This window comes from Ovis aries, chromosome 24 (genome assembly GCF_016772045.2).
Source record: "Ovis aries strain OAR_USU_Benz2616 breed Rambouillet chromosome 24, ARS-UI_Ramb_v3.0, whole genome shotgun sequence".
NCBI lineage: Eukaryota > Metazoa > Chordata > Mammalia > Artiodactyla > Bovidae > Ovis > Ovis aries.
This window is the reverse complement of record NC_056077.1, coordinates 17217449-17243091: the sequence shown is the minus strand read 5'-3', so window position 1 is coordinate 17243091 and position 25643 is coordinate 17217449. Positions and strand designations below refer to the sequence as shown.

The window sequence follows — 25643 nt, the reverse complement described above, 5'->3', positions numbered from 1 at the left end:
CTTCATCCAGCCCGGCATTTCACATGATGTACTCTGCATAGAAGTTGAATAAGCAGGGTGACAATATATAGACTTGATATACTTCTTTCCCAATTTGGAGCCAGCCTGCTGTTTCATGTCCAGTTCTAACTGTTGCTTCTTGACCTGCATACAGATTTCTCAGGAGGCAGGTCAGGTGGTCTGTATTCCCATCTCTTTAAGAATATTCCACAGTTTGTTGTGATCCACACAGTCAAATGCTTCGGCGTAGTCAATAAAGCAGAAGTAGATGTTTTTCTGGAACTCTTGCTTTTTCTATGATCCAATGGATGTTGGCAATTTGACCTCTGCTTCCTCTGCCTTTTTTAAATTGAGCTTAAACATCTGGAAGTTCATGGTTCACATACTGTTGAAGTCTGGCTTGGAGAATTTTGAGCATTACTTTGCAAGCATGTGAGATGAGTGTAATTATGCGGTAGTTTGAGCATTCTTTGTCATTGCCTTTCTTTGGGATTGGAATGAAAGCTGACCTTTTCCAGTCCTGTGTCCACTGCTGAGTTTTCCAAATATTTGAAGGCCTTCTTATAAATCAGTAGGTGGCCAATAGAAAAATGGGCCAAAAGAATTGAACAGAGTCTTCAGAGAAGAGGAAAAAAGATGAATAGCTGATGAACATGAAAAGACGCACAGTCCTTTTAGCAGGCAGAGAAATACAAACCGAATCCATCATAAGATATCCCGTGGACAGGAATAATTAGGAAGCCTGCCAGTGACAGATACAATCCAGTGTAAAATGTGTGTGGTCAGCCATGCCATGAGCATAGCAAGGAGGAGCACTGAACTCACACAGAAAGAAAGTCAGTGTTTCCACGCAGAGGAGGAAATGTAATTCAGTATGTGGCTAGATATTCAATCAAAGAAATGCAAACAAAAAATGTTTTGGCAGCCACGCTGATCCCTCGCCCTTCCGTCACATGTTAATACCCAGTGCTGGGGATGCTGTGAAGCCATTTTTGCCCTCTCCCTTTCTTAGTGGCTGTGAAGTTAGTTCAGCCCTTTTGACAAACGGTCTGGTGGTTCATACTGAACAGGAGACAAGTATCTGGACGTTTTTCATGGTTTAATATATTCTTTGACCCAGTGATATCACCTTTGGGTTTTATTAGAGGAATGCAGTCTAAAAGAGGAAAAGTGCCAAAGTGCCCTATTTTACGTCTTTAAAAATAACCTAAGTATCTAGCAATAGAAAGTGGTTAAGGTAAATTACAGTGTTTCAGCCTAATGGAATATTCTAAGTAGACATTACAAAAGATATTTGTGATGTCTGGGTAGTAACTTGGAAAATGTGTGTGTCTATTTAAGTCTTAAAAAGGCCAGTGGTGATATTTCAGAAATCACCGGTGTTGTCAATGCAGCTATGCAAATATTGTTTTGATTATTGACAAGGACTGGAAGAAGAATCTGAAAGGGTGGCGGTGGAGAAAAGAAAGCTTTTGATGAAATGTGTAATGTGCTGGGATTGTGGCTGAATTTTGCTTTAAAAAAAAAAATCCAGTCCTAATTTAATATTGTTCGTGCAGTAAATTAAGAGACAAAAGGTTTCTCCTGACTCATGGGAACAAAGGCATGAGCACACAGCAGCTGTGTCTGGGCATCATTAAAAGTGTGCGCACACATCTGAAATCCTCTGCTAGGTGAGTGAGAGCAAGGGTGCCCTCAAAGCACTTCAAAGGATGTCTGTCAGGAGGAGAGCCTGCTGTTTTTTCCCAGAAAGTATCTTTTGTCCCAAATGGTTTTCTTTGATTTCCCTTTTATTGATGAAGACTTAGCTGTGATCAGAGGTTGCAGGCAGGCAGAGTTTTTCTCTGGGTGGAAAGCAGGGCTGCTGAGGGGCTGGCAGGGTGGCTTCTGGATTCATTTGAGTAATTTACAGATGAACCATTTCCATTTTCCTAAGCCTACCCAACGTGGTTCAACCAAATGAAGTTCATCGGGCCCTTTAAAAAGGAAATGAGACCTATTTGCAACGTTGCCTTGAATCGGGAGAAGGCAGGTGTGGTGCCAGTCACCCAGGTCCTTCTCCCATGTCAGCTTCAGTTTTCTTGGGTAGGGCTGGTGACAGACCCTACGATTGTGACGATGACCCCTCTTGTCTGGGATGTGGTGCAGGGGGCCTCCCCCTTGGGGCCACCCAGCTTGGTCTCATGGCCTCTGGCCTCAAGTTCTTCCTGGTGCTCTGCAGATAGTGGTGGAGAGACGGACATGGATGAGCGCCATGAAGGAAAGAGAACAAGGTGACGTGGTAGAAAGTGGTGGGGGCGGGGGGCTCTTGTCCACTGGGTGGTCATGGAGAGCCTAGCGCAGGAGGTGACATTTGAGTTGAGATTCCCAGGCTGAGGGAACAGCAAGCTCTGGGGTAGGAATGGCCTTGTGTTTTCAAGGAATAAAGCAGAGGCAATTGTGGCAGCCGGATGAGGTCTGAGATGGAAGCAGCAGTCGGATTATTTAGATCCTGGTAGATAAGTGGTTCTCAACTGGGTGATTTTGCCCCGAGGGAACCTTTGGCAATGTCTAGAGACATTTCAGGTTGTCACAGTTAGGGGTGGTGTGCCGCTGGCATCTAGTGGGTGGGGACCAGGGATGCTGATAAACATCCTCCGGTGGCCAGAACAGCCCCACGACACAGAACGTTGTTGTTGTTGAATCGCGAAGTTGTGTCCAACTCTGTGCGACCCCATGGATGCAGCACGCCAGGCTTCCCTGTCCTTCACTATCTCCTGGAGTTTGCTCACACTCATGTCCATTGAGTCAGCGATGCCATCCAACCATCTCATCCGCTGTTGCCCTCTTCTCCTCCTGCTCTCAATCTTTCCCAGCATCAGGGTCTTTTCCAGTGAGACGGCTTTTTGGTGGTGAGCAACACAGAATGATCCTTCCCCAAATGGCAGTAGTGCCAAGGCTGACAAATCATGTTGAAGACTAGGCCAAGGATTTTGAATTTCATTCCAAGAGTGATGGAGGGTATTAAGCAAGGAAGTGAGAGAATGGCCTGGCTCTGTTTTCTTTTATAAACCTAGAGTACTGAATCCAGTTCTTCCAGCTCTGACATGCCATCAGATGAAATTTGAGTTGGAGAAAGAAGACTTCATAGCATTGGAGATCCCCTCAAAGTAAGCAATCCATTCTCCTTGGGCTGGTTGAACACATCTCCCAGAAGGAGTTTGTATCTGGTTCCTGCTTGGGTTCCTGCTTGCAGTGAAGAAAAGGATGGGAACTGTAGCTTGATCTTTGACTTACAGCTGGTGCTCTGGCGTCTTCCAGTCTGGAGAGACTACCCAAGACAAGTTCAGCGGAGACAGTGAATGGACTTTCTTCCTAGTCGTTGGAGTAAAATTCAAAGTCTTTAGTTGCTGTGAACATTTGTTCAGGCTAGAATCATGTATAAGAGAAGAATCTGAACCAGTACAAGGTTCTTAGGTTTTATTACGATTTCTCAGCCTCAGCACTATTGATATTTTGGGCCAGATCAATCTGTGTTGTGTGTGTGTGTTTGTTGGGGTGGGGGGAGGGGGGAGGTGTCCTGTGTTTTGTAGGATATGTAGCTGCATTGCTGGCCTCCACCCAGTAGGTGTCAGTAGCAACCCCTTCCCCAATTGTGATAACCAAAAATGTCTCCCAGTCTTGGGAGGTTGTGGAGATGGCAGAATTAGGTTGCAGGGAAGGCATAATTGCCCAAGATTGATGAAAGTTTAATGAGTCAGTATGTCATGGGTGTCCACAAAGATCACTATAAATTCCATGACCCTTCAGGGCAGGGGTCAGGTTGGGGAGCTACTAACGTAGGTGGTCCTGCTTTTTCTGTGGCCATGTTCTGAGCTCCTTACCAACTATGCTGGTCAGCTTTTAAATTTAGCACCAGGTACTTCTTCTTCTAGGGAAGAGAGACTAAGGGGACACTGGCTTCAGAAACCCTCCAAGAATATTCCGCCCTTGGGCTTGATGTCCAGTACGTGTTGTCCATATGTGGGCACAGTCATGGGCAGAGGCCCCCCAGGGTAGCAAAGAGGCTCCACTTTCAGAGCTGGGTTAAGGCTTGACCTTGAGATAATGATAGAGCCTCTCATCCTTTGTTGTTCAAGATGGTTATTCTCAACTGTTTATCCCAGCCAGTGGTCTAAATTCCCTGCAAGGGACACTTCAGGATAACTTCTGAAATATCAAATTCTTGCCAAAAAAATATATTTCTGTCTTTTTCACTTGGAGTGGAGATGGGGGGCATCCCCCACTTGTAGGGGCTCAGAGCACACCTCTTCAGGCACCATTGTCTTTCCCGCTTAAAAAACAGACAAACACAAACCAAGAAGGCAAATGAGTGAAGATAATATTACCTGCAGTGAGCACTAACGAATGCTCACTTGCTTTAGTCGTGTCTGACTCTGTGACCCCATGGGCTGTAGCCCGCCAGGCTCCTCAGTCCATGAGGGTTCCTAGGCAAGAATGCTGGAGTGGGTTGCTATTTCCTTCTCCAGGGATCTTCCCAATCCAGGGATCAAACCCTCATCTTCCGTGTCTCCTGCATTGCAGGCGGATTCTTTACCCACTGAGCCACCTGGGAAGCCCCTTTTTTTAACGAGAATCCTCACTAATTTATTTAAGAAATATAAATTATTAATCCTCTTTGGCTACTTTGTTATTAATAGCAAGTTACTTGGAAATCCAAGGACAGAGGAGCCTGGTGGGCTACAGTCCATGGGGTCACAAAAGAGTTGGACATGACTTAACAACTAAACAACAGCAACAACTCGGGAGTTTGTGTTAGTAACATCAAGATTGTTCAGGACCAGAGCAGCAAAGGGTGCAGGGCTGCAGTGAAGGATTCCTTCATTCCGTTTTATCTGCAAGGGGTGCCCCTTCCTGCATCATTTGATGGACAAAATCCTACATCCCTTTCTTTTGTTCCAACTTTATTGAGATATAATTGACATATAACACTGTGTAAGTTTAAGGTATACAATGTGATGACGTATATAGAACTTTGTATGTATTTTGAAGTGACTGCCATGACCAGCTGAGTCAACACATCCTACCTGTCTGTTAGGGATTAACTCAAATGCATCCTGAGTGAAGAAGCCTTCCCTGATCACGCCCCTTCCCAGAGTGGATTGTGCTTCAGTCTTGTACTTGGTCTGGTTCATATGGCTTATTAACACCCAGGACATATTATAGTTTTTAATTGAGGTGAAATTCACATAACATCAGTTTAACCATCCGAAAGTATACATTCCAGTGACACTTGGTACATTCTCGATGTTGTAAGACCATCGCCTTTCATTCCAAAACATTTCTATCTCCAGGGGAGACCCTGTACCCACTAAGCAGTCACTCCCATCTTCCCCTCCTCCCAGATCCTGGCAACCACTAATCTGATTTTTGTCTCTATGGATTTACTGATTCTGGGTATCTCATAAATGGAACCACACAATATGTGATTTTGTGTCTGGCTTCTTTCACCTAGCATCATGTTTTTGAGGCTCTACTACACAATACTGAAGCACATATCACTGCTTCATTCATTTTCATGACTGAACAACACCATTGAATGAATCATAGTTTGTTAATCCATTCATCCATTGATGGACATTTGGGCTGTTTCCCCCTTTGGCTACTGTGAATGGTGCAACTTGAAATTCATGTGCACATTTTTCTGTTCTCTTGGGTATATACCTAGGAGTGAAGTTGCTGGGTCATACCATATCTGTATGTTTCATGGAATGGCCAAACTGTTTCGTAGAAGAGTGGCTATGACATTTTACGTGCCCAGCAGCAGTGTACAAGGGTCCCAGTTTCTCCACATCTGTGCCAACACTTATTCTTTTCTTTCTTTTTTCATATTTTCCCTAGTCTTCCCCAGCTGACTGATATGTTGATGGCTGGGCTCACCCTTTAATTAGCAGCAACGCGATGTGAGAGTTAATACAGGGACTGAGCTTGCTTCCTGTCCTTCCTCATTGGTGTGCCTCAGCTAGAATCTCTTCATCTGTAAAATGGAAATCTCTAGGCTATTAGGGGAAGAAATGAGATTGAGCCTTAGCTTGCCAGGATCAATGCCTGGTCCAGGGTGCTTTCTTCATAAAGGTTTGCTCTAATTACCATGTTCATGACTTCCCAGGCCCAGGCCCCAGTAACTGTTGAATAAATGTTTGTTAAATAAATCAAGCCTTCGATATTGCTCAGTTAGTCTCCTTTTTGATTTCTACCAACTGTTCCCCGAATTCCAGACAACTGTCTTGCAAGTTGATCACTCCTGAGACAGAGAGAAAGAACAGCTAGATCAATGGACCTGCTTTCCTGGAAAAACAGCATGAAAACCTTGATGTGCTTGTGTAGGGTGGGGGTGGGGGGCACGGGAGAGGGCTGCCAGCTTGTATCCTACTAATGGAGTGAAGGCTAAGAGAGCTTCACTTTTTTTCCTTTAGATGAAAAACAACCTTCTCAGAAAGGTGATGACACCAGCAAACTGCCTTGTTGAGGGTTCTGTCAATGGCCCCAGGGAGGAGGCGAGCAGCCCTCTCCAGGAAGCACTCTACTTAGAGAGGGCTTGAGGGCCTCTTAGGAGCTGAGGGCTGGGAACTGGCCTCGGGTCCCACTCTCTTCATCCATCTCTTTGCACTGGCAGCTGGGCCGTGAGCAGGCTCCCACTGGGTCAGCCACAGGGCAGCTTTCTCTGGCTCCGTGGACCCTTCCAGAATCCACCTCCTCTCACCCTCAAACCCACTGGCTTTGTTCCTCCCTGTTTTCACTTGCTCTTCTCTCTGCCTGGCGTGTCCCCCTCTGCGTTTAACATGCCTCCAATCTCCCCTCAGTGGAAAGAGTGGCTGACTTTATTTGGGGGGGCTCCAAAATCACTGCAGATGGTGATTGCAGCCATGAAATTATAAGACGCTTACTGCTGGGAAGGACAGTTATGACCAACCTAGACAGCATATTAAAAAGAGGAGACATTACTTTGTCAACAAAGGTCCGTCTAGTCAAGGCTGTGGTTTTTCCAGTAGTCATGTATGGATGTTAGAGTTGGACTAGAAAGAAAGCAGAGCGCTGAAGAATTGATGGTTTTGAACTGTGGTGTTGGAGAAGACTTTTGAGAGTCCCTTGGACTGCAAGGAGATCCAACCAGTCCATCCTAAAGGAGATCAATCCTGGGTGTTCATTGGGAGGACTGATGTTGAAGCTGAAACTCCAGTACTTTAGCCACCTGATGCGAAGAGTTGACTTATTTGAAAAGACCCTGATACTGGGAAAGATTGAAGACGGGAGGAGAAGGGGAGGACAGAGAATGAGATGGCTGGATGGCATCACCGACTCGATGTACGTGAGTTTGGGTAAACTCCGGAAGTTGGTGATAGACAGGGAGGCCTGGCGTGCTGTGGTTCATGGGGTTGCGAAGAGTCGGACACGACTGAGCGACTGAACTGAACTGAACAATCTCGCCTCACAGAGAGGCCTTGCCCGCCAACCACCCTGGCTGACGTGGCAGCCCTGTGTGTGCCCCATCAGTCACCATCTCTGCCTGATTTTCTTGCTTTCTTTTTTACTATTTATTTTTATTTGTGTTTTTAAATGAAATATTTCTAACAGAAAACAATACAACAGTACCCACCTGCCCATCTCCCAGACTTGACAAGGGCTAATATTCTGCTCTGCGTGCTCGCTTTAGATTCCCGCCCCCTACTTTACTCAGGTATAATGTATCTACAATAAATGAGAAGTAGAAATGTTAGTCACTCAGTTGTGTCCAGTTCTTTGTGGCACCATGGACTGTAGCCCTCCAGGCTCCTCTGTCCATGCAGCTCTCCAGGCTAGAATACTAGAATGGGTTGCCATGCCCTCCTCCAGGGAATCTTTCTAACCCAAGGACTGAACTCCAGCCTCCTGCATTGCAGGCAGATTCTTTACCGTCTGAGCCACCAAGGAAGCCCATAGGCCATAAACACATACATTTTTAAGTATATAGTGTATTGATTTGGGGGCAACTGCACCTGTGGAGCAACTACCACAGTCAAGATACAGAATATCATCTTCCCCAGAAGGACCCTGCATCTCCCTTGCCCCCCCTGGAGTTTTCTTCCTAGTACTCAGCATCAGCACCTGAAATCACCTCATTCATGACTTTTGTTTTTTTAGTTTACTGTCTCCACTTCTAGAAGGTATATTCCATGACGCAGGCATCATATCTCATTCCTGCTCAGGCACATAGTAGGCCCACAGGCAATCAATGGAAGCCATGATAAGTACTCACTACCCTTGTGTGCTCACATCCTGATACATTTTGCGTGACGATGTCTGTAGGGTAGGTTGCTGGAAATGGAACTGTTGGGTGCAAGAATGTTTACTCTTTTTGTTAATACAGAGGAGACTGCTGTCTCCCTTTCTCTTGTCTATTCAGCATTTCTCAGCCTCAGCACTGTTGCCATTTGAAGTTGGGTCATTCTTTGTTTGGGGTGGTGGCTGTACACTAGATATGGGTATTCTACAAAGGGGGGGTACCAGGAGCATCCCCCATCGTAGCTGTGACAACCTAAGATGTCTTCAGACATTGGCAAAAGTGCCCTGGGGCAACATTGTCCCCAGTTGAGACATAGGCTAATTTCTTGCCATCCTAAATTGTTCCTCAGTTGAGCCCATCTCTAAACTATCCTCGATGACTAGATTGGTTGAATCTGTCTTTTTTTTTTTTTTTGGTCCTGTTTATGCAGCTCAGCTGACTGAATTACAAATCCTGATCCCTGTGTATACAGTTGCATTATGAGATGAGATGCTGGTTCATTTTAGAAGCAGGGAAGGCATCACTCTGACTTACGAACCTGGGAGAAACCAAGCCCACAGGACTTTCAGATGGCTTCTCCCTAGCCTGGGCACCAGCATAATGCACAGCACTCGTTGCCTGGGGACAAATACATATTCCAGGGCTTCGAGAACAGGAAGGAAACCCTTAGCAAATGTGTAAAGGACTCTGAACGTCTCTGATTACTCAAGACACTGAGTTGGCCGTTTCTTTCTTGAAAAATCTGCAAGCTTGTGTGCCCAGAGCTGGACAGCAAGAATGTAAAAGGTGAAGGAAGACAAGTGGGAACCTTGTGACATGAAGAGACAGATCCCGTCTGGAGGGCACTGCATTGTGCCCAGGTGTTGCCAGGTCGGGATGTGGGCTCAGCCTTGCCAGACCTTCCTGTTTTACAAGAAAGGCAAGAAATCTAGGCTTTTTTATGTGTGAAAAATCTTGATTCTTGAATTTTATAAATGTTAGGAAGTAATTATCTGTTCGCTGCTGCTGCTAAGTCACTTGTCGTGTCCGACTCTGAGCAACCCCATAGATGTCAGCCCACCAGGCTCCCCCAGCCCTGGGATTCTCCAGGCAAGGACACTGGAGTGGGTTGCCATTTCCTTCTCTAATGCATGAAAGTGAAAAGGGAAAGTGAAGTCGCTTAGTCGTGTCCGACTCTTCGCTACCCCAAGGACTGCAGCCTACCGGGCTCCTCCACCCATGGGATTTTCCAGGCAAGAGTACTGGATTGGGTTGCCATTGCCTTCTCCAAATTATCTGTTTAAACATGATGTGAACCAAACAAAACATATCTATAGGCTGCCAGTCAGCATCCTCTGAGTTGATTTCCAAGGTTGTTTCATGTTTGGTGACTAACTCAGTGGGTTCAGAAATATTTCGGTTTGACTCTTCATCCAGTCAACAAATGTTTACTGAGTATCTGCATGTACCAAGCATTGTTCTAGAGCTGCCACTTGGTATTGACTTGTTCAAATGACTGATACCAAAAGAGATAAGAGATTATGGGTGGGTGAGTATGTGGGTGGACAAGGGATGGGTGGATGGATAGACAGATAGATCAATCTCATCATTGAGAGATACATGCTAGAATATTACAGATAAAATAATGTGATATTTGGGAATTACTTCAGAAAAAGATGAGGAGTTGGATGAGGGTTTAGGTGAATCAATATTGGCCATCTGATGGAATTACTGAAGTTGAGTGACAGTGCTATGAGGAAGCCCCCCCGCGCCCCCCCCCCCCCCCCGCCAGTGGCTCAGAGGTTAAAGCGTCTACCTGGAATGCGGGAGACCTGGGTTCAATCCCTGGGTCGGGAAGATCCCCTGGAGAACGAAATGGCAACCCACTCCAGTACTCTTGCCTGGAGAATCCCATGGAGGGAGGAGCCTCGTGGGCTACAGTCCATGGGGTCGCAAAGAGTCAGACATGACTGAGCGACTAACTACTACTCAGAAAAAGATGAGGAGTTGGATGAAGGTTTAGGTGAATCAATTATTGGCCATCTGATGGAATTATTGAAGTTGAGTGGCAGTGCTATGAGGAAGCCCCTTATACGCTTCTGTTTTCTTTTAAGTGTGATTGGAAATTTCCCATACTAGAAATGCTTGGGTTTTTATTTATTTACTTCTGGCTGTGCTGGGTCCTCGTTGCTGCTCGTGGGCTTTCTCTAGTTTAGACAGATGGGGGCTACTCTTTGTTGCGGTGCACGGGCTGTTCATTGTGATGTCTTTTGTTGCAGAGCCCAGGCTCTAGGGTGCAGGCTTCAGTAGCTGTGGTGCTCGGGCTTAGTTGCTCTGAGGCATGTGGACTCCTCCTGGACTAGGGATCGAACCCGTGTCCCCTGCATGAGCAGGCAGATTCTCAACCACTGAATCATGATGGAAGTCCAAAATATTTGTCTTAATGTCCTTATCAGAAAAGCACTCTAAAAGATACATAGGTAAAATAGCATCATGTCTGGGACTTGGTTTAAAATATGCAGCTAAGGTTTTTCACAAGTCAGGGTATAGATGTGCTGTGGTCTGAATGTCTGTGGTCCACTCCCCCCAGCCCCTGGGAAGTTCACATGTTGGAATCCTAATGTGAAATGTAACAGATGTTAGAATGCTCAGCCTTTGGGAAGTGATTAGGTCATGAAGGTGGAGCCCACCATGAATGGGATTTGTTCCCTTATTACAACTCCAGAGAGCTTCCCAGCCCTCTGCTAAGGAGTCTGCCACCCTGAAGAGGGCCCTCACCCAACCACGCAGGCACCCTGATCTACCAGCGTCCAGAACTGTGAGAGAGAAATTCCTGTTGTTTATAAGCTCCCCAGTCTGTGGCATTTTATTATTACAGCAGCCTGTATGGACTAAGACAAGATGAAACGTGTTACAACGTGTTGATAACTGGTATAATTGGGTGATGGGTCTATGGAGATTAATTAAACTGGACTATTTAACTTGCATTTGAAATTTTCTACAATTAGAAGAATGTTTACAGGGATAAAGAAGTGGGGGCCTCTTGTTTCTTGGTACTGTTGGAGGATGGAGTCATGTACTAGGTGCGTATGTGAACTGCCCACAGCTTCCCACAGTTTGGTTGTATTAACAACAAAGGAACGGATGCTCTTCAACAAGTGACGTCCCAGTCCGAGCTTGCTGTGGTGAGGCTTTAAAAGCACAGGCTTTTTGTGGGCTCAGCCTGCAGGTTGAGAACAGATTTCTCAACCGGTAAAATATTACAGATAAAATAATATAGTGTCTGGGAATTACTTCAAAACAATATGAGAACCTGCAGGATGGTTTCCCTGCAGGCTGGTCTGCCTCCCCGGCATCCTGCTGGGAGGCAGAATAGCACAGTGGTCAGAGAGTCTGGAATCAGCCTCCCTAAGTCCAAGTGTCCGCACTACCGCTTTCTTCCTGCTGGGAGGCAGAATAGCACAGTGGTCAAAGAGTCTGGAATCAGCCTCCCTAAGTCCAAGTGTCCGCACTACTGCTTTCTAGCTGTGTGGCCTGGGACCTGTTTCTGAGCCTCTGTCTCCTCCAAGCCTCAGTTTCCTCTTCTGTTAAATGTGAAGATTGAACTAATAATTTCATGTAAAGTACTCAGCACAGTACTTGGCATGTGGCATTTATTTATTATCATTATTGATACCTTTGTTCTTACTATGTTGTTGCTGCTTTTAAATATTCTAAAAGCAGAACAAACTTTCTGAGATGGATGGAAGAAAATAATTGGGGAAAGAGGCTAAAAGAAGTCAGAAAAAGAGGTACCCTCTGTCAGCTGATCCACCCATAGAAGTCCATTTGTGAGCTGCTGGAATCAATTTCCTGCATGAGAGGTGCAAAAGAAATACAAGAAAATGCAGCTTCCTGATTCTATCCTTTCTCCACAGAATGAGGTAGAACTCGGGGAGCTGCTTCTGTCGCTGAATTATCTCCCGAGTGCTGGGAGGCTGAATGTTGACGTCATTCGAGCCAAGCAACTTCTTCAGACAGATGTGAGCCAAGGTTCAGGTACAGTGTGGCCCCTCCTTCTGCCATTGCTTTAACAAGGCATCTATGTTTGTTTGACACAAGGGACCTGATTTTCTGCATCTTGGATGCTGTTGATTAATAGGACCTTATGAGGATAAAATAGTATCCTGATCTAGTCTGTTAGTTCAAGAGATAAAATAAATGATCAGATGTCTCTTAGGATGAGGCAGGTAAATGATACCATTCCATTTGAAATGGGGGTTTGATCGAGAGCAAGTGTGGTAACTATTGCAATCTAGATCCTCCTTGTACACATGCGGCCTGGAGGAAGTTACTTGCCTGTCCAGATGCTACGCTTCCCTGGTAGCACAGCTGGTAAAGAATCTGCTTGCAATGAATGCGGCATACCCCGGTTCGATTCCTGGGTCTGGAAGATCCCCTGAAGAAGGGAATGGCTACCCACTCCAGTATGCTGGCCTGGAGAATTCATTCCAAGGACTGCATAGTCCATGGGGTCGCAAAGAGTGGTACATGAGCGAGCCACTTTCACTTTCCAGATGCTATGCCGGTGGAGACACCATGATCCAGGTGGCCGTAGTGTGCACTGACGATGCTTTCTAGTCCGTGAGACCAGTGGACACCCTCTGGGGTTCTTTTTCTAGCTCATTTCAAGTGTAGCATACATCTTTATAAATCCCAGCTCTGAAAACACTGCTGTATTTCAAGTGTCTATAACACACCAATCTGAACGTGACTTTTAATGAAATAGAACAGATTACATTCCCTCCTCATGTAGCTTTCCCATGACAGCGAAGGATATTATCATGAAAGTAGTCATGGTTGCTGGGATCTCTTCAGCTCAGTGGTGGAAATAGAGTCTGTTCTAAGTGCAATAGCTAAAATAAATTACTTTTGCTATAAAGTGACAGCTGAATTTAGAAGACAACTTGTATTCTCAAAAACCACATATTAAAAACAGATTTTGAAGGGGCCAGTGGAGGGAATGGTATTAAAGCTGGAGAGTTTCAGATTCACCACAGTGGGAGAGTCAATATGATAGGATGATTAAGGGCTCCTGAGTAAAACTGCCTGGAACCAAATCCTAGTTCTACTTCTTATAAATGATGTGGCCTTGGGGAAGTTACTTAACCTCTATAAAGCTCAATTCTCTGTCTGAAAAATTGAGATAACAGTATTTATCTCGTTGGGTTGTTTAGACGAACATAAAATTAGATAATGTACATGAATTTCTCTGTAAGCTGTAAAGTGATCTAAGAATAATAGTTATAATTCTGCCATCTCTGTTTCCCCCTGTATGGGCTTTGGGCTCATGACATGGTGATGGGCTTCTAAGGGCAGAAAAACTAGAACAGGCTCTGGGTCTGGCTATTCTTCCACTAGTCTTATCTTAACACAAATCGTTTCCTATTTGAGTTCTCAGTTTCTTCATCTGTTAAATGAACACAATGCCTAACACTTGCGGGGAGCTCAGTAACTCTTGCATGGCTTAGAGAAATAGAGAAAAGGGTGAGCAGAGAAGAAGCTGGATGGAAAAAAGAAAAAAATATGTGGATAGATGGGGAAATGGATGAATGAAAGAAGTGGAAACCTGGAATGGATGGACTGATGAAAGATGAAAGAATGGGTAGGCCACTGGGTCAAATGGTTGGAAAGTTAGGTGAATGGATGGATTGGGTTTCATGATCTCCAACACTCTATTCTCAGACCCATTTGTGAAAATTCAGCTGGTACATGGACTCAAGCTTGTGAAAACAAAGAAGACATCCTTCTTAAGAGGCACAATTGATCCCTTTTACAATGAATCCTTCAGCTTCAAAGTTCCCCAAGAAGAACTGGAAAATGCCAGCCTAGTGTTTACAGGTAGGTAGTGTTCCAGACATTGAGAACTACAGGTGAGACATGTTCAACATATTGTCCTAGGGATAGAAGGTGATCTCAAGAGGGTGATATTTAAGAACTTCATGTCTGGTATTTAACTGCCTGGGTTTGAACTCGCCATTTGTGAATTTGGAAAAGATTTATAGAACCGAAAACAATAATCATTACAAATGCAAAATTTGAAGCCAGATTTCCTGGCAGTTCCACATAATTATTAAAGTCTTAGGCAAATTACTTAGCCTCTCTGAGCTTCAGTTTCTGTTATCTACAAAATGTGGGCAATAATAGTACTTGTTTCATAGGTTTGTTGTGAAGATGAAGTGACTTATGACTTTGAGATAATCCTAAGTACTATGTGAGTTTGATGATACGATGATTCACGTAGCTTATGGTCTAATAGGGAAACATAAACGATCACCTAACTCAGAGAGGAGGATTTTGAAAGGCTTCCCAGGGGACATGGCATTTAAGTAAAGACTTCAGGTGCCACACTCTGGCTGAATCTATTGTTTCCAAAGTATAATTTCATCTACTGTTTCCAGGATGTATTGGTTATCTACTGCTGCAAAATCACCCCAAACTTTAGTGGTTCAAAACAATCAATATTTATTATTCCGTATTTGCTGTGGGTCAAGAATCCAGGCATAGCTTTGCTCGGTGCTTCTGGCTGAGGCTCTCTGACAGGGCTGCAGCCAAGGTATTGGCTGGGACTGCAGTCTCATCGGAAGGCTCACCTGAAGACTGGGTGGGGATCTGTTTTCAATCTTCTTCACATAGTTGTTGGCAGGATTCAGTTCCTTGCAGAATGTTGGCTTGGGGCCTCAGGTCCTTCCTGGATGTTGGCCAGTGACCTTGCCCAATTACTTACCGCATGGTCCGCTTCTTAGGGCAACTTACAATGTGGCAACTGGCTTAAAGTGGGCAAATGAGGGGGTAAGAGAGGATGAGCAAGAGGGAAGCTATAGTCCTTTTGTAACCTAGTCTTGGAAGTGACAACCTATCACTTTTGCCATATTCCACTCATTAGAAGCAACGCACTAGGTCCAGCTTACATTCAAGAGGAGGGGATTATACAAGGGGGTGGATTCTGGGAGGTAAGGATCACTGAAGCCATTTAGAAGCTGCCCTCATCCACCACCACAACATAGATTGAATAGAAATAATGGTTACTATTTCCTGTGTCCTTTTCACAGACTTCACCTGTATTATTGCAAATATTCATCATAGTCCACCCTGTCAAGTCAACATCATCCTCATCAATTTACAGGGCAAGGGGCTGAGGCTTAAAACATGAGCAATCAACCCAGGGACTCCAGCTGGTAGACAGGATTCAAGCTCTGATCTTGCTAGCTCCTAAGATCAAGGGATCTGCATTTCCTCAAGCACTAAGGTCATGATGGCATTAGGGATCTGACCTCATATTTTGAGGAGTCTTGCTCCAGAGTAATTGGAAACCATCATCTGTTTAGATCCAGTCTAGAATCCTTGGCTTACAGGTCTCCCAAGAAAGCAGGCCATAACTGAAAAATCCTACGTGCAGTCCTTGCACTGAAACCTTACTGCCTCTCATCCACAAGACTGCAGATATTCCATGTTCCAAGACCCCTCCAGGCAGGCTGGCCTGGGGTTTGTCAAGACCTGTCACCCCGAGAGTCTGCATCCAATCAGGGCCGCCTGCCCTAGCAGAGGTAATGATTTCTGATAGAACCTGTGATGGCTTCTGTCCAGATTGAGTTACCAACAGACAGGGACCCCGCTCTCCACAGTGTTTCAGGTCAAGACGGAAGACAGGGATTCCATTGAGTCCTTAAAGGTGGCGAGCGGGCAGTGGGAACCATATTGACCCAGACTGGATCCAAGCATGGAATGCGAATCCTACCTCCCTCCCGAGAATAAAGGACTTATTGCATGTTTAGATTAGGAAGGGATTGGGGCAGGGGCATTGAGAGAGCCCATGTGGAAAGTCCTGACACTTTTATATTTTACTTAAAATGTTATGACCAAAGTATCACAGGCTTGTGAGTGATACAACTGAAAGAAGTGTCTGAATGGAGAATCAGAAGAACAGAAGGGTTCACTGCACAGCCTGGGTCCTAACTTTATGGCCTTGGGTGAGATCTGTGTGCCTCAGTTCTCTCATCTTTAAAACAGGGAAACCATACAAGGAGACCTCAAAGGATTGTTACCTAGATTAAAAGAGATCCATTCATAATCAGTGCTGAGCACTCTGTCAAGCACAGAGCAAGCCCTCAGCCCTCAGGAAATTATACTCTCTTCCTCACCTCCTTCCAGGCCCTTCTCCCTGAAGTCACCACCTTTAATGCCCTGGTGTGTCCCACTCCACATTTTTCTCCTTGTTCACACAAATGTCATCCACATATGGAAGAGTCAGTTCTTTTAAAGAGTTATTCATTAATTCCCAAACTGTGTATTTAGCAATCCCTGCTCTCTTGTGGAGGTTTCTGGACCATTCTGACACTTGCTCCTGTTTCAGCAACAGTGAGTGTGTTCAGTCCCTCCAGATCAATGCAGATATGGATGGGTCTAAGTCCTTATTTTTAATAACTGCATCATATAGCATCATGTGGCAGACTATGATAAAAAAAAGCCAAGGAGCAGGGATGGAAGTGTGCGACAGAGCATCAGAGCCCGTGATAGGAACTCTGGAGGACCCTCCCCGGAAAAATACACAGAAGGACAGAAAAATATTGCATACAGTTCTGAGTTTATTTATTTTTTGTGCCACTTTAGATCCCATATGTGAAGCCCATACAGCTGAAGTCTCAAACCGTAGCGGCACTCCCATCCCCCACCCCAGCTCACGCCCTGCATCCCTGTTTTGACACCCCCACCCCCACCCCCAGCTCCAGGGGGCTGTTGTCGTCTGTGGCCATCAGACAAGGGCTGTACTCTCCATTCGTGGGAGACCTGCTTCTCTCCTTCAAAGGCCTTAGCTCAGATTTTTCAGGTTAAAAGCCCATTGAAAATGTTCTTTGCAGAGTAGGAAGGATGGCAGATTTCTGTGTCCTCCTAAGCGAGGGAGTCTCAAGCCTGGGTGTGCTTTGGAATCAGCTAGGAGTTTTCACCTGCTGCCAGTGGCCAGATCCCACCACAGAGCTGGGGTCCTGGGCTCTTTAGAAATATCTGTATTTTAAAGCACCCCAGACAGTTCTAATGCTCAGTCAGGGTTCCGAACCACACACAGCTTTGAGTGAAAATCCCCGCTGGGGTGGCATTTGCAGAAAGACCACTGGCTGGAATAATAGAGAAATGTGGATTGAGCTGGGAGCTATCTCAGCAAAACTGTGACTCTCCGGAATTCAAATCCATGAGGTTCTAACTTGCTTTATTTATCAGCTGGGGAAAGAGCTGTCACCTCCAGGCTAAGGATCTGAAACCCAGCCCATTAGCATGTTTCCAAACACTTCCTAACAAAGGGAAGGTTGATCTGCAATTTAAGCATTTGCCGAGAATCCTGGTAAAAGCCTGTAATTAGCTGGTGGGCTGGGCTTTCTGAGCAGTTCATTCCTGTGTGGGATGAGGTTCTTCAGCAGTTTTCAATCAGGTAATTTTTGCAGCTGAAGTTTAAAAGAAAAGAGGGGGGAAATGGCTTTTTGATTCCTGAGACAGCAGTGTGCAGTCCAGAGACCTTCTAGAAAGTAAAGTGGAGTTGGCCACTGAGGTTATTGGCCTGTTATTGAAAGTAGGAGCTAAAAAGAAAGGAAAGAAAAAAAGAAATGTAGCTTGATAACAGCTCTTTGAAAAATTAAAAATAGAATTGCCATATGATCTAGCATTTCTGCTTCTGGGTATATGCCCAAAAGAATTGAAAGCAGAATTCAAGACATTTGCACACTCGTGTTCATAGAAGCCTTATTTACAACAGCTAAAAAGAGCAGAGGAGGAGGGGTGGGGGTTGAGGAGTGGCCAACCTAAGTGTCCACTGATGGGGGCATAAATGGATAAAAAGAACATGGTGTATACATACAGTGGCATGTTGCTCAGCCTTACAAGAAGGGAAACTGATACATGCTCCAACATAGATGAGTTTAGAGGACATTATGCTAAGTAATAAGCCAGATACAGAAGGACAAATACTGTATCATTCCCCTTATATGAGGTACTTGGAGTAATCAAACTGATAAGAGACAGAAAGCAGCATAGGTTATCAGGGGTGGAGGGGAGGGGAGAATGGAAAGTTAGTGTTTAATGGGTAGAGAATTTTAGTCTGGGAGCATGTCAAGATTCTGGAGATGGATGGTGGTGATGGCTGCACCTTGTGGATTGTCTTAATGCAACTGTATACCTCGGGGCTTCCTGGATGGCTCAGCAGTGAAAAGTCCGCCAGCAGTGCAGGAGACGCAGGAGATGCGAGTTCGATCCCTGGGTCAAGAAGAGCCCCTGGAGGAGGGCATGGCAACCCACTCCAGTATTCTTGCCTGGAGAATCCCATGGACAGAGGAGGCTGCTGGGCTGTGATCCATAGGGGTGCAAAGAGTCAGACTTGACTGAAACAACTGTGCATGCACGCATACCTTAAAATGGTTAAAATGGTACATTTTATGTTACATGCACTTTACCACAATTTTAAAAAGCAAGAGAAAGAGAAGAAATGCAGCTTAAGCTCCGTAGAACCCCAGGGTTTCTGAGTATTTCCTGGAGGCTGAGGCCGGACCCTCTCAGACTGTCCTCTCTGAAGGGTTAAGAACAGTGGTTATGGGCCAGATCCTTGAGCAAGATTCCCAGGGTTCACTCCGTGATCTTGGCACTTTTCTCAGCTTCTCTTTGCCTCAGCTTCCTCATCTGTAAAATGGGAACAGTGGTCCTGACTTCAGTAGATTGTGGTCAAGCCCAAAATGAATTAATACATACGAAGGCTTAGAATGGTGGTCAGCTCAGAGAAAATGCTCCTTAAGTATTGGCTACTATTATTACTACTAGACAGACACCAAATTTATGCAGCTAGATGCCATCTTAAAGCTTCTGAAAGAAGATGGGTTATTATATATAAATAAATACTTTGTTCTAGCCACTTCGTCAGTTTGGAGTCTGAGATTCTGTGGAAAGCTCAAAAAGGGAAGGAAGCACTTATTTCGTAGACTTAGACTTACCTGGGTGGGGTATTTTCTCCTCTTCCAGTCACTTCCAGAAGAAGACCGTCTGTCTGCTTGGAGGTGAAGTTTGGGGGCGCTTACTAGATTAGAAGTAACTGAAGTTCATGTCCTGATCCTCTGACCCGGCCTTCTGAAAAGCATTTAAAGCTTGACCTCATCTGGTGACTGTAGTCAAGAGGCAGTTAGCTTAGAAAAGGTTCCCAGCACCTGGGGGCAGCCGTAGGGACCACTGCCTACAGGTGGCCTCTGATGCCAGAGCTGGGGACCGGCAGGGTGCAGCTCCCTGGGCCAGGAGCCATCCAGGCATCCGTCCCCACTGAGTGACTTTTGTTTGAGCAAATACTGTGTGCTGTTGTTCAGTCGGTATGTCATGTCCAACTCTCTGTGACCCCACGGACTGCAGCATGCCAGGCTTCCCTGCCTTTCACTATCTCCCGGAGTTTGCTCAAATTCACGTCCACTGAGTCGGTGATGCCATCCAGCCATCTCATCCTCTGCCGCTAGATGCTCCTTACTCAGTAGACCACCAGGCGTTTGTGACACGTGTTCTCACGGAGCTTACTTCTAGCAGAGGGACATTAATCAAATGCCACATCAGTAACAAACTCATTGTGAATTGGTCTGAGAGTTATGAGGCGGAGAGCAGGGCCTGTTGCAGAGTGCCCGAGTCAGTCTGGGCAGTGAGAGGAGGCAATGTGGGGGCTGGGAACTGTAGGGTGTAGGGAGGGAGGCGAGGTCAGGCAGGGCTGGAGGAGAAACCGAGCCTGACTTCACACGGCAGCCTGGTGCTCACGAGCTGCCAGGGGTCAACAGGGAAGATCCGTGCCCTGCTGACCCCCCAAACCTGCTAGAGTTTCTCAAGGCAGCTGCTACAGGAACTGACCTGTACATAGGCTTAGAAAGGGAGCCTTCAGTAATAACCAGTGCTGAGCAGCTGCACAGCACCTGGGAAGGGAAACCAGGCAATGACTGACACTCCTAGCTTTTTACCAACTCTCAGCGTCTGTAGTGAGAACTAGAAAACTTGGTACCTCAAACTTTCACATGCACAGGCATTCACCAGGGGTTTGTTAAAATGCAGATTCTGACTCTGTCTGGGGTGGGGCCTGGGATTCTGCATTTCTGACAGCGCCCAAGTGATGCAGATGCTGAGGTCTGCAGACCACACTTTGGGGAAGAGATACATAGAGACCCAGGAAGTGCTTTAGGGTGAGTGACCATCTTTCTGCCTGTGTTAGAAAGAATCAAACTCTCCAGTAGTGATCCTAACCTCTGCACATCATTAGATTTTCTAACCCCATCTCTATGTTAATATTACATGGGGTCTTAAAAATATCCTGATGCCCAGGCCCAGAGCAACTACATCAGCCAGAGCACCTGTATCTTGGATGGGGTGGGTATATCTTTCAAAGCTCCCTAAGTGGATCTCTTGTGCAGTCTGGACTGGCAAGCATTTGCCTTCCTGTTCTGCCTCCCTCCCCATCCCGCTGTCTGCTTGGAGGCCTCCCAGACCCCTCTCTGATAGTGAGTTCCAAGGCACCTGGTCTGTTTTCCATAATTGCTTGGCTTTCTGCAGCTGTAGCATCAAATTGGTTAATTGAATCTGCTGGTGAGATGAGACGGGTAGAGAGGCATGGAGGAGAATGAGAAGGGAGGTCTGGAGCGCAGTGTGCCACCCTCTTGCCTGGAAAGACCTCAGAGTTGAATGGGCACCAGAGGACATGCTGGAAAGGTGCCAGGGTTTGGGACGTGGGGCAGTGGTTTTCCAGTGGAGGAGAGAGGAGGGCCAGCCAGTCTGAGAGGGGCATAGCCATTCTGTGAGAGCCAGAAACCCCCTTGAGATCAAGATGCTGTGGATTTGTCCCAGGGTACACATGTTCCCCAACATCTGGCCTTGGCCCACCTATGCTCTGCCTCCTCTCTGCAGCCTCCTGCATGCTCTGACTTCTCCCCTCCAAGACCTACTCACTGGGCAGCAGGCCCATCTCTGCCTCCTAGAGAGATGGTTGCTCAGAGTATGGATTGAAGTGTGCAATTTGGTTCAGATGTCACCTTTACCACTCAGCAAGTGCGTGTGACCTTGGGCAATTGAGATCTCTCTTCTGAGCCTCAGGTTCCTCCTCTGTCTCTTCCAGTCTCAACAATTCAGGTAAAAAGCTTTGGGCAATGCCTTGTACATAGTTATTGCTCAATAAATCCCAGATTGATTATGATGATGATGGTGAGTGGACCCTGGAATGACCCAGACTTGGGTTTGAACCTTGGCCCCACTATGAACCAGCTGTGTGACTTCAAGAAAATTACTCCACCTCTTTGAATGCCAGCTTTCTCTTGTATAAAATCCAGCACGTCATTCCTATTATGGGAGTTAAACACAGGTCAGCTTGTGGACCTTTCCATCCAGAAATGACCGCTTGGAAATTCATATCTGCTGTTCTAATCATTGCAAAGTGCATGAGAATCAAAACGCTGACATTTTTGAGGTTAGCCGCTCAGCCCAGCATCTGACTCCTCACCTACACATCAGCATCCTGCATCTGCCAGAAGTTATAGTGTCCGGGAGCCAGGGCTGGACACTAAAGCTGTGTGGACTCAGCGCCAGAACCAGGCCAGCTTGTGCTGCCTGCAGTGCCCTGGGGGTGGAAGTGTGTGAGGAGCTGGCAGTGGGCACTTGGCTCCACCCAGACCTGGTCATGGGCAGTGAGCAGCAGAGTGGGGAAACTAGAGCCTCGGCTTTCTAGCCAGAGGGGCTTGAAAGTGGATCCCTGGGAGCCAGAGTGGGAAAGATGCAGAGAGGACGCAGCTCCAGAAGGGATCCAGTGAACTTGTGTGTGAACTCCTAAACCTATCCTCAGGCTGTGCAGGAGCGGAGATGACCCCACACAGTGTATCGGAGGCTGAGCCCAAAACCGCAGGGTAGACCACCACCCAGGTCCTGAGCTGGCCCCTGGGGGATGCAGGTGATGGGCAGATAGTAATAACACTGCAAAGGCTTTGAAAACTGGCCTGTCACTGGAGTAACGGCACAGGAAGGCAGGTTAGAACTTGTGCTCTGAGCCTAGCCTGTGATCAGTTGCCTGCTACAAGTAAAAAAGATCAACATATTCAGTAGAATTGGGACAACACCTATACTGTCATAAGATTTGAAATACCCAGGTTGCAATCCCAAATTACCTGATGTATGAAGACTGAGCAAAATTTGACAAATTCCTAGAGTTAATATAATCAACAAACATTAACCACAAGATGACCCAGATGTTGAAATGATCAGACAAAGACATTAAAACAGCTATTATAGCCATGCTTCAGAAAGTAAGGGTGAACCATCTTGAAAAGAACTATAAGATAGAGAAGATCAGCAGACCAGCAGATACAAGAATAGAAGGTATAAAAAAGAACCAAATGGAAAATTTAGAGCTGCAAAGTACAATAACTGAAATAAAATATTCATTGGATGGACTCAATAGCAGAATAGAAATAACAGAGGGAAGAGTTTGTGAACCTGAAGTGAGATCAGGAGAAATTAGGCAATCTGAACAACAGAGAATAAAAAATTCTCTGCGTGGTGGCAGGGGAGAGGGAAAGAATAGAAAAAATGACTTATGGAGAAATATTAAAAAGTCTAATATTCATGTCACATGAATCTCAGAAGAGAAGAGAAACAGTGGGGAGCATTGGGATGGGGGTGAATGACTCCAGCTCAACAGAACCAGTACTGTCTTTCCCTTCCCAGAAAGCATCAGCACGTCATGAGTAGACAGTATTGCATGTGGACAAGGTCAGCTAGATCTAGCTTCACACTCTGTGTGATTGCAGGCAAGTTGCTTTACCTCTCCGAGCCTCAGTTTTCTTGTCTGAACAGTGGGAACAGTAATATTTGTAGTTATCGTGAGCCTCCTATATCTCACTTATCTTTCAACACCATATAAGGTATGATCTGTTTGATGGCTATTTTTCAGTTGGGGAAACTGAAGCTCAGAGAAGGGAAATGCGATGAGTTGAATCAACTGCAAAGACTGAGAGAGCATCCCCACAAGGCTGTCCTCGATTCAGACACCCAGCTCAGGGATCCCCAGAACCACCTTCACTTCAGGCCAGTTGGCTACAAATTCACAAGCCCTGTGACCACACTCAGGTTTAATAATTTACCAGAACGACACACAGGACTCAGGAAAGCACTACCTACGACTACAGTTTTATGATAGCTGCTGCTGCTGCTAAGTCGCTTCAGTCATGGCCAACTCTGTGCGACCCCATAGATAGCAGCCCACTAGGCTCCTCTGTCCCTGGGATTCTCCAGGCAAGAACACTGGAGTGGGTTGCCATTTCCTTCTCCAATCCATGAAAGTGAAAAGCGAAAGGGAAGTCGCTCAGTTGTGCCCGACTCTTAGCGACCCCATGGACTGCAGCCTACCAGGCGCCTCTGTCCATGGGATTTTCCAGGCAAGAGTACTGGAGTGGGGTGCCATTGCCTTAGGATGCAAATTAAAATCCGTCCACCGACTCGATGGACATGGGTTTGGGTAGACTCCAGGAGTTGGTGATGGACAGGGAGGCCTGGCGTGCTGCGCATCATGGGGTCACAACTGAGCGACTGACCTGAACTGAGGAAAGAGACGCTCAGGGCAGAGTCCAGAGGGTCCTGTCATCCTCCTCGTGTGGAGTCATGGGTGGCAGTACCTCCACCTGGTCACAAGGGGGTGACAGTGTGCATTATATTGCCAACCAAGGAGCCTTTGATCTAGAGTTTTAACTGGGGCTTGATCACACTCTGTCCAGTGGCCGACCTTCCGTCTCCAGTGCCGCCTGGAGGTCCAACTTGTGCCTCAATCATCAGGGGTCTGACTGAACTGAGCGACTGAAAGCTCCCTTCATAAATCACATTGTTAGTCCCACGGCCAGAGCCCCCAGGCACACAAAGGCATGCCTGCCGGACATTCCAGGGTCTTGGAGATCACCTCCCGGGAGCCAAGGGCTTAGACCAGACCTCGCTTTCGGTAAGTGAATTCTTCATTGCACAGTAAGTAACTAGTCACTTGTGCCAAGTCACCCAGCTGGTGAGTGGCTGAGCCAAGCTTCCCACTCAGTCTGTTTGGTTCCAACTGACTCTTCAGCATACACTTATGTGTGTATGAATCACCTGGGGGAATCTTGCTAAAATGCAGATTCCCAATCAGTCTGAGATAGGATTTGAGCATCTTTATTTCTAATACATTGCATGGCACCAGTGCTGGTATGAGGACCACAGTTTGAATAGCAAGAAGACCCTCCTCTGTTCTCCCACATTACTCCAATACATGGAGAAGCAGGAGCTGCTGCTGCTGCTAAGTCGCTTCAGTCGTGTCCGACTCTATGCAACCCCATAGACGGCAGCCTACCAGGCTCCCCTGTCCCTGGGATTCCCCAGGCAAGAACACTGGAGTGGGTTGCCATTTCCTTCTCCAGTACATCAAAGTGAAAAGTGAAGGTGAAGTCGGTCAGTCATGTCCGACCCTCAGAGACCCCATGGACTGCAGCCTTCCAGGCTCCTCCGTTCATGGGATTTTCCAGGCAAGAGTAATGGAGAAGCAGGAGGGGGCAGATCAAATAGAACCTGTAGGGCCAGAAGCTTGCAACTTTTTCCAGGTGCTTTGCGACACTTTTGGGCGTGGGCGTGGGCGGGGCGTGGGCGGGGCGTGGGCGGGGCGGGGACGGGGGCGGGGCGGGGGTGGGTGTTGACCGGGAAGTGATAGGATTTGGATAATGTTCTAAAGTTTCATTCCAGCTGTTGAGTTGAGAATGGGCGGTCAGGAGCTGGTAAGGGAGTGAAAAGTCCATGTGTGAGGCTGTATGCTGATGATCCAGGGGAGGGGTGAAGGTGGCTTGGGCCAGGGAGGTGGCAGAAGGGTTTCAGAGAAATGAGGCCATGGGATGTAATTACATTGGCAGAGACAACAAAACATGCCAGTGGGTTAGATGTAAAGGACAATTCGCTATCTTGGCAAGCTACTTGACTGTGAACTAGGATTTCCCTGTTTGTAGATCTCAGCTGCCACCTCACAGAGTGTTGTTGCAGGGACAAAAGGAAATCGTGTTTGCAGCATGCTTGGCCCAGTGCCTGGTGGGGGTTCTGTGGATTGTGGCTTTGACCTTGCACATGGGTAGAGGCCAAGTCATCAGGAGGTGGGGGTGAAGACCTGTCATAGTGGGGCTCCCCTGGCAGGACATGGAGCCCCCAGCAGCACTCCCACCTCACCTCTTCTCCAGAGAGCTCCTTGAGGCTACCAGAGTCCACTCAGGGGGTATAACTTGGCTGGATCTTAAACATTCATTTTGGATTGCAGTGGCAGCCTTTGAAGACCAGGCCAGCT

At 46.5% G+C, this 25643-nt stretch overlaps 1 protein-coding gene across 1 annotated transcript in view; it reads left to right on the top strand.

The window, feature by feature from the left end:
• The window catches only part of SYT17 (synaptotagmin 17), an 83714-nt gene that overhangs the window by 37829 nt on the left and 20242 nt on the right, over positions 1–25643 (top strand). The window contains exons 6-7 of the mRNA XM_015104101.4: positions 12199–12319; positions 14006–14161. Coding sequence (XP_014959587.1) covers positions 12199–12319; positions 14006–14161 — 277 coding nt within the window. The remainder of the gene's footprint in view (positions 1–12198; positions 12320–14005; positions 14162–25643) is intronic.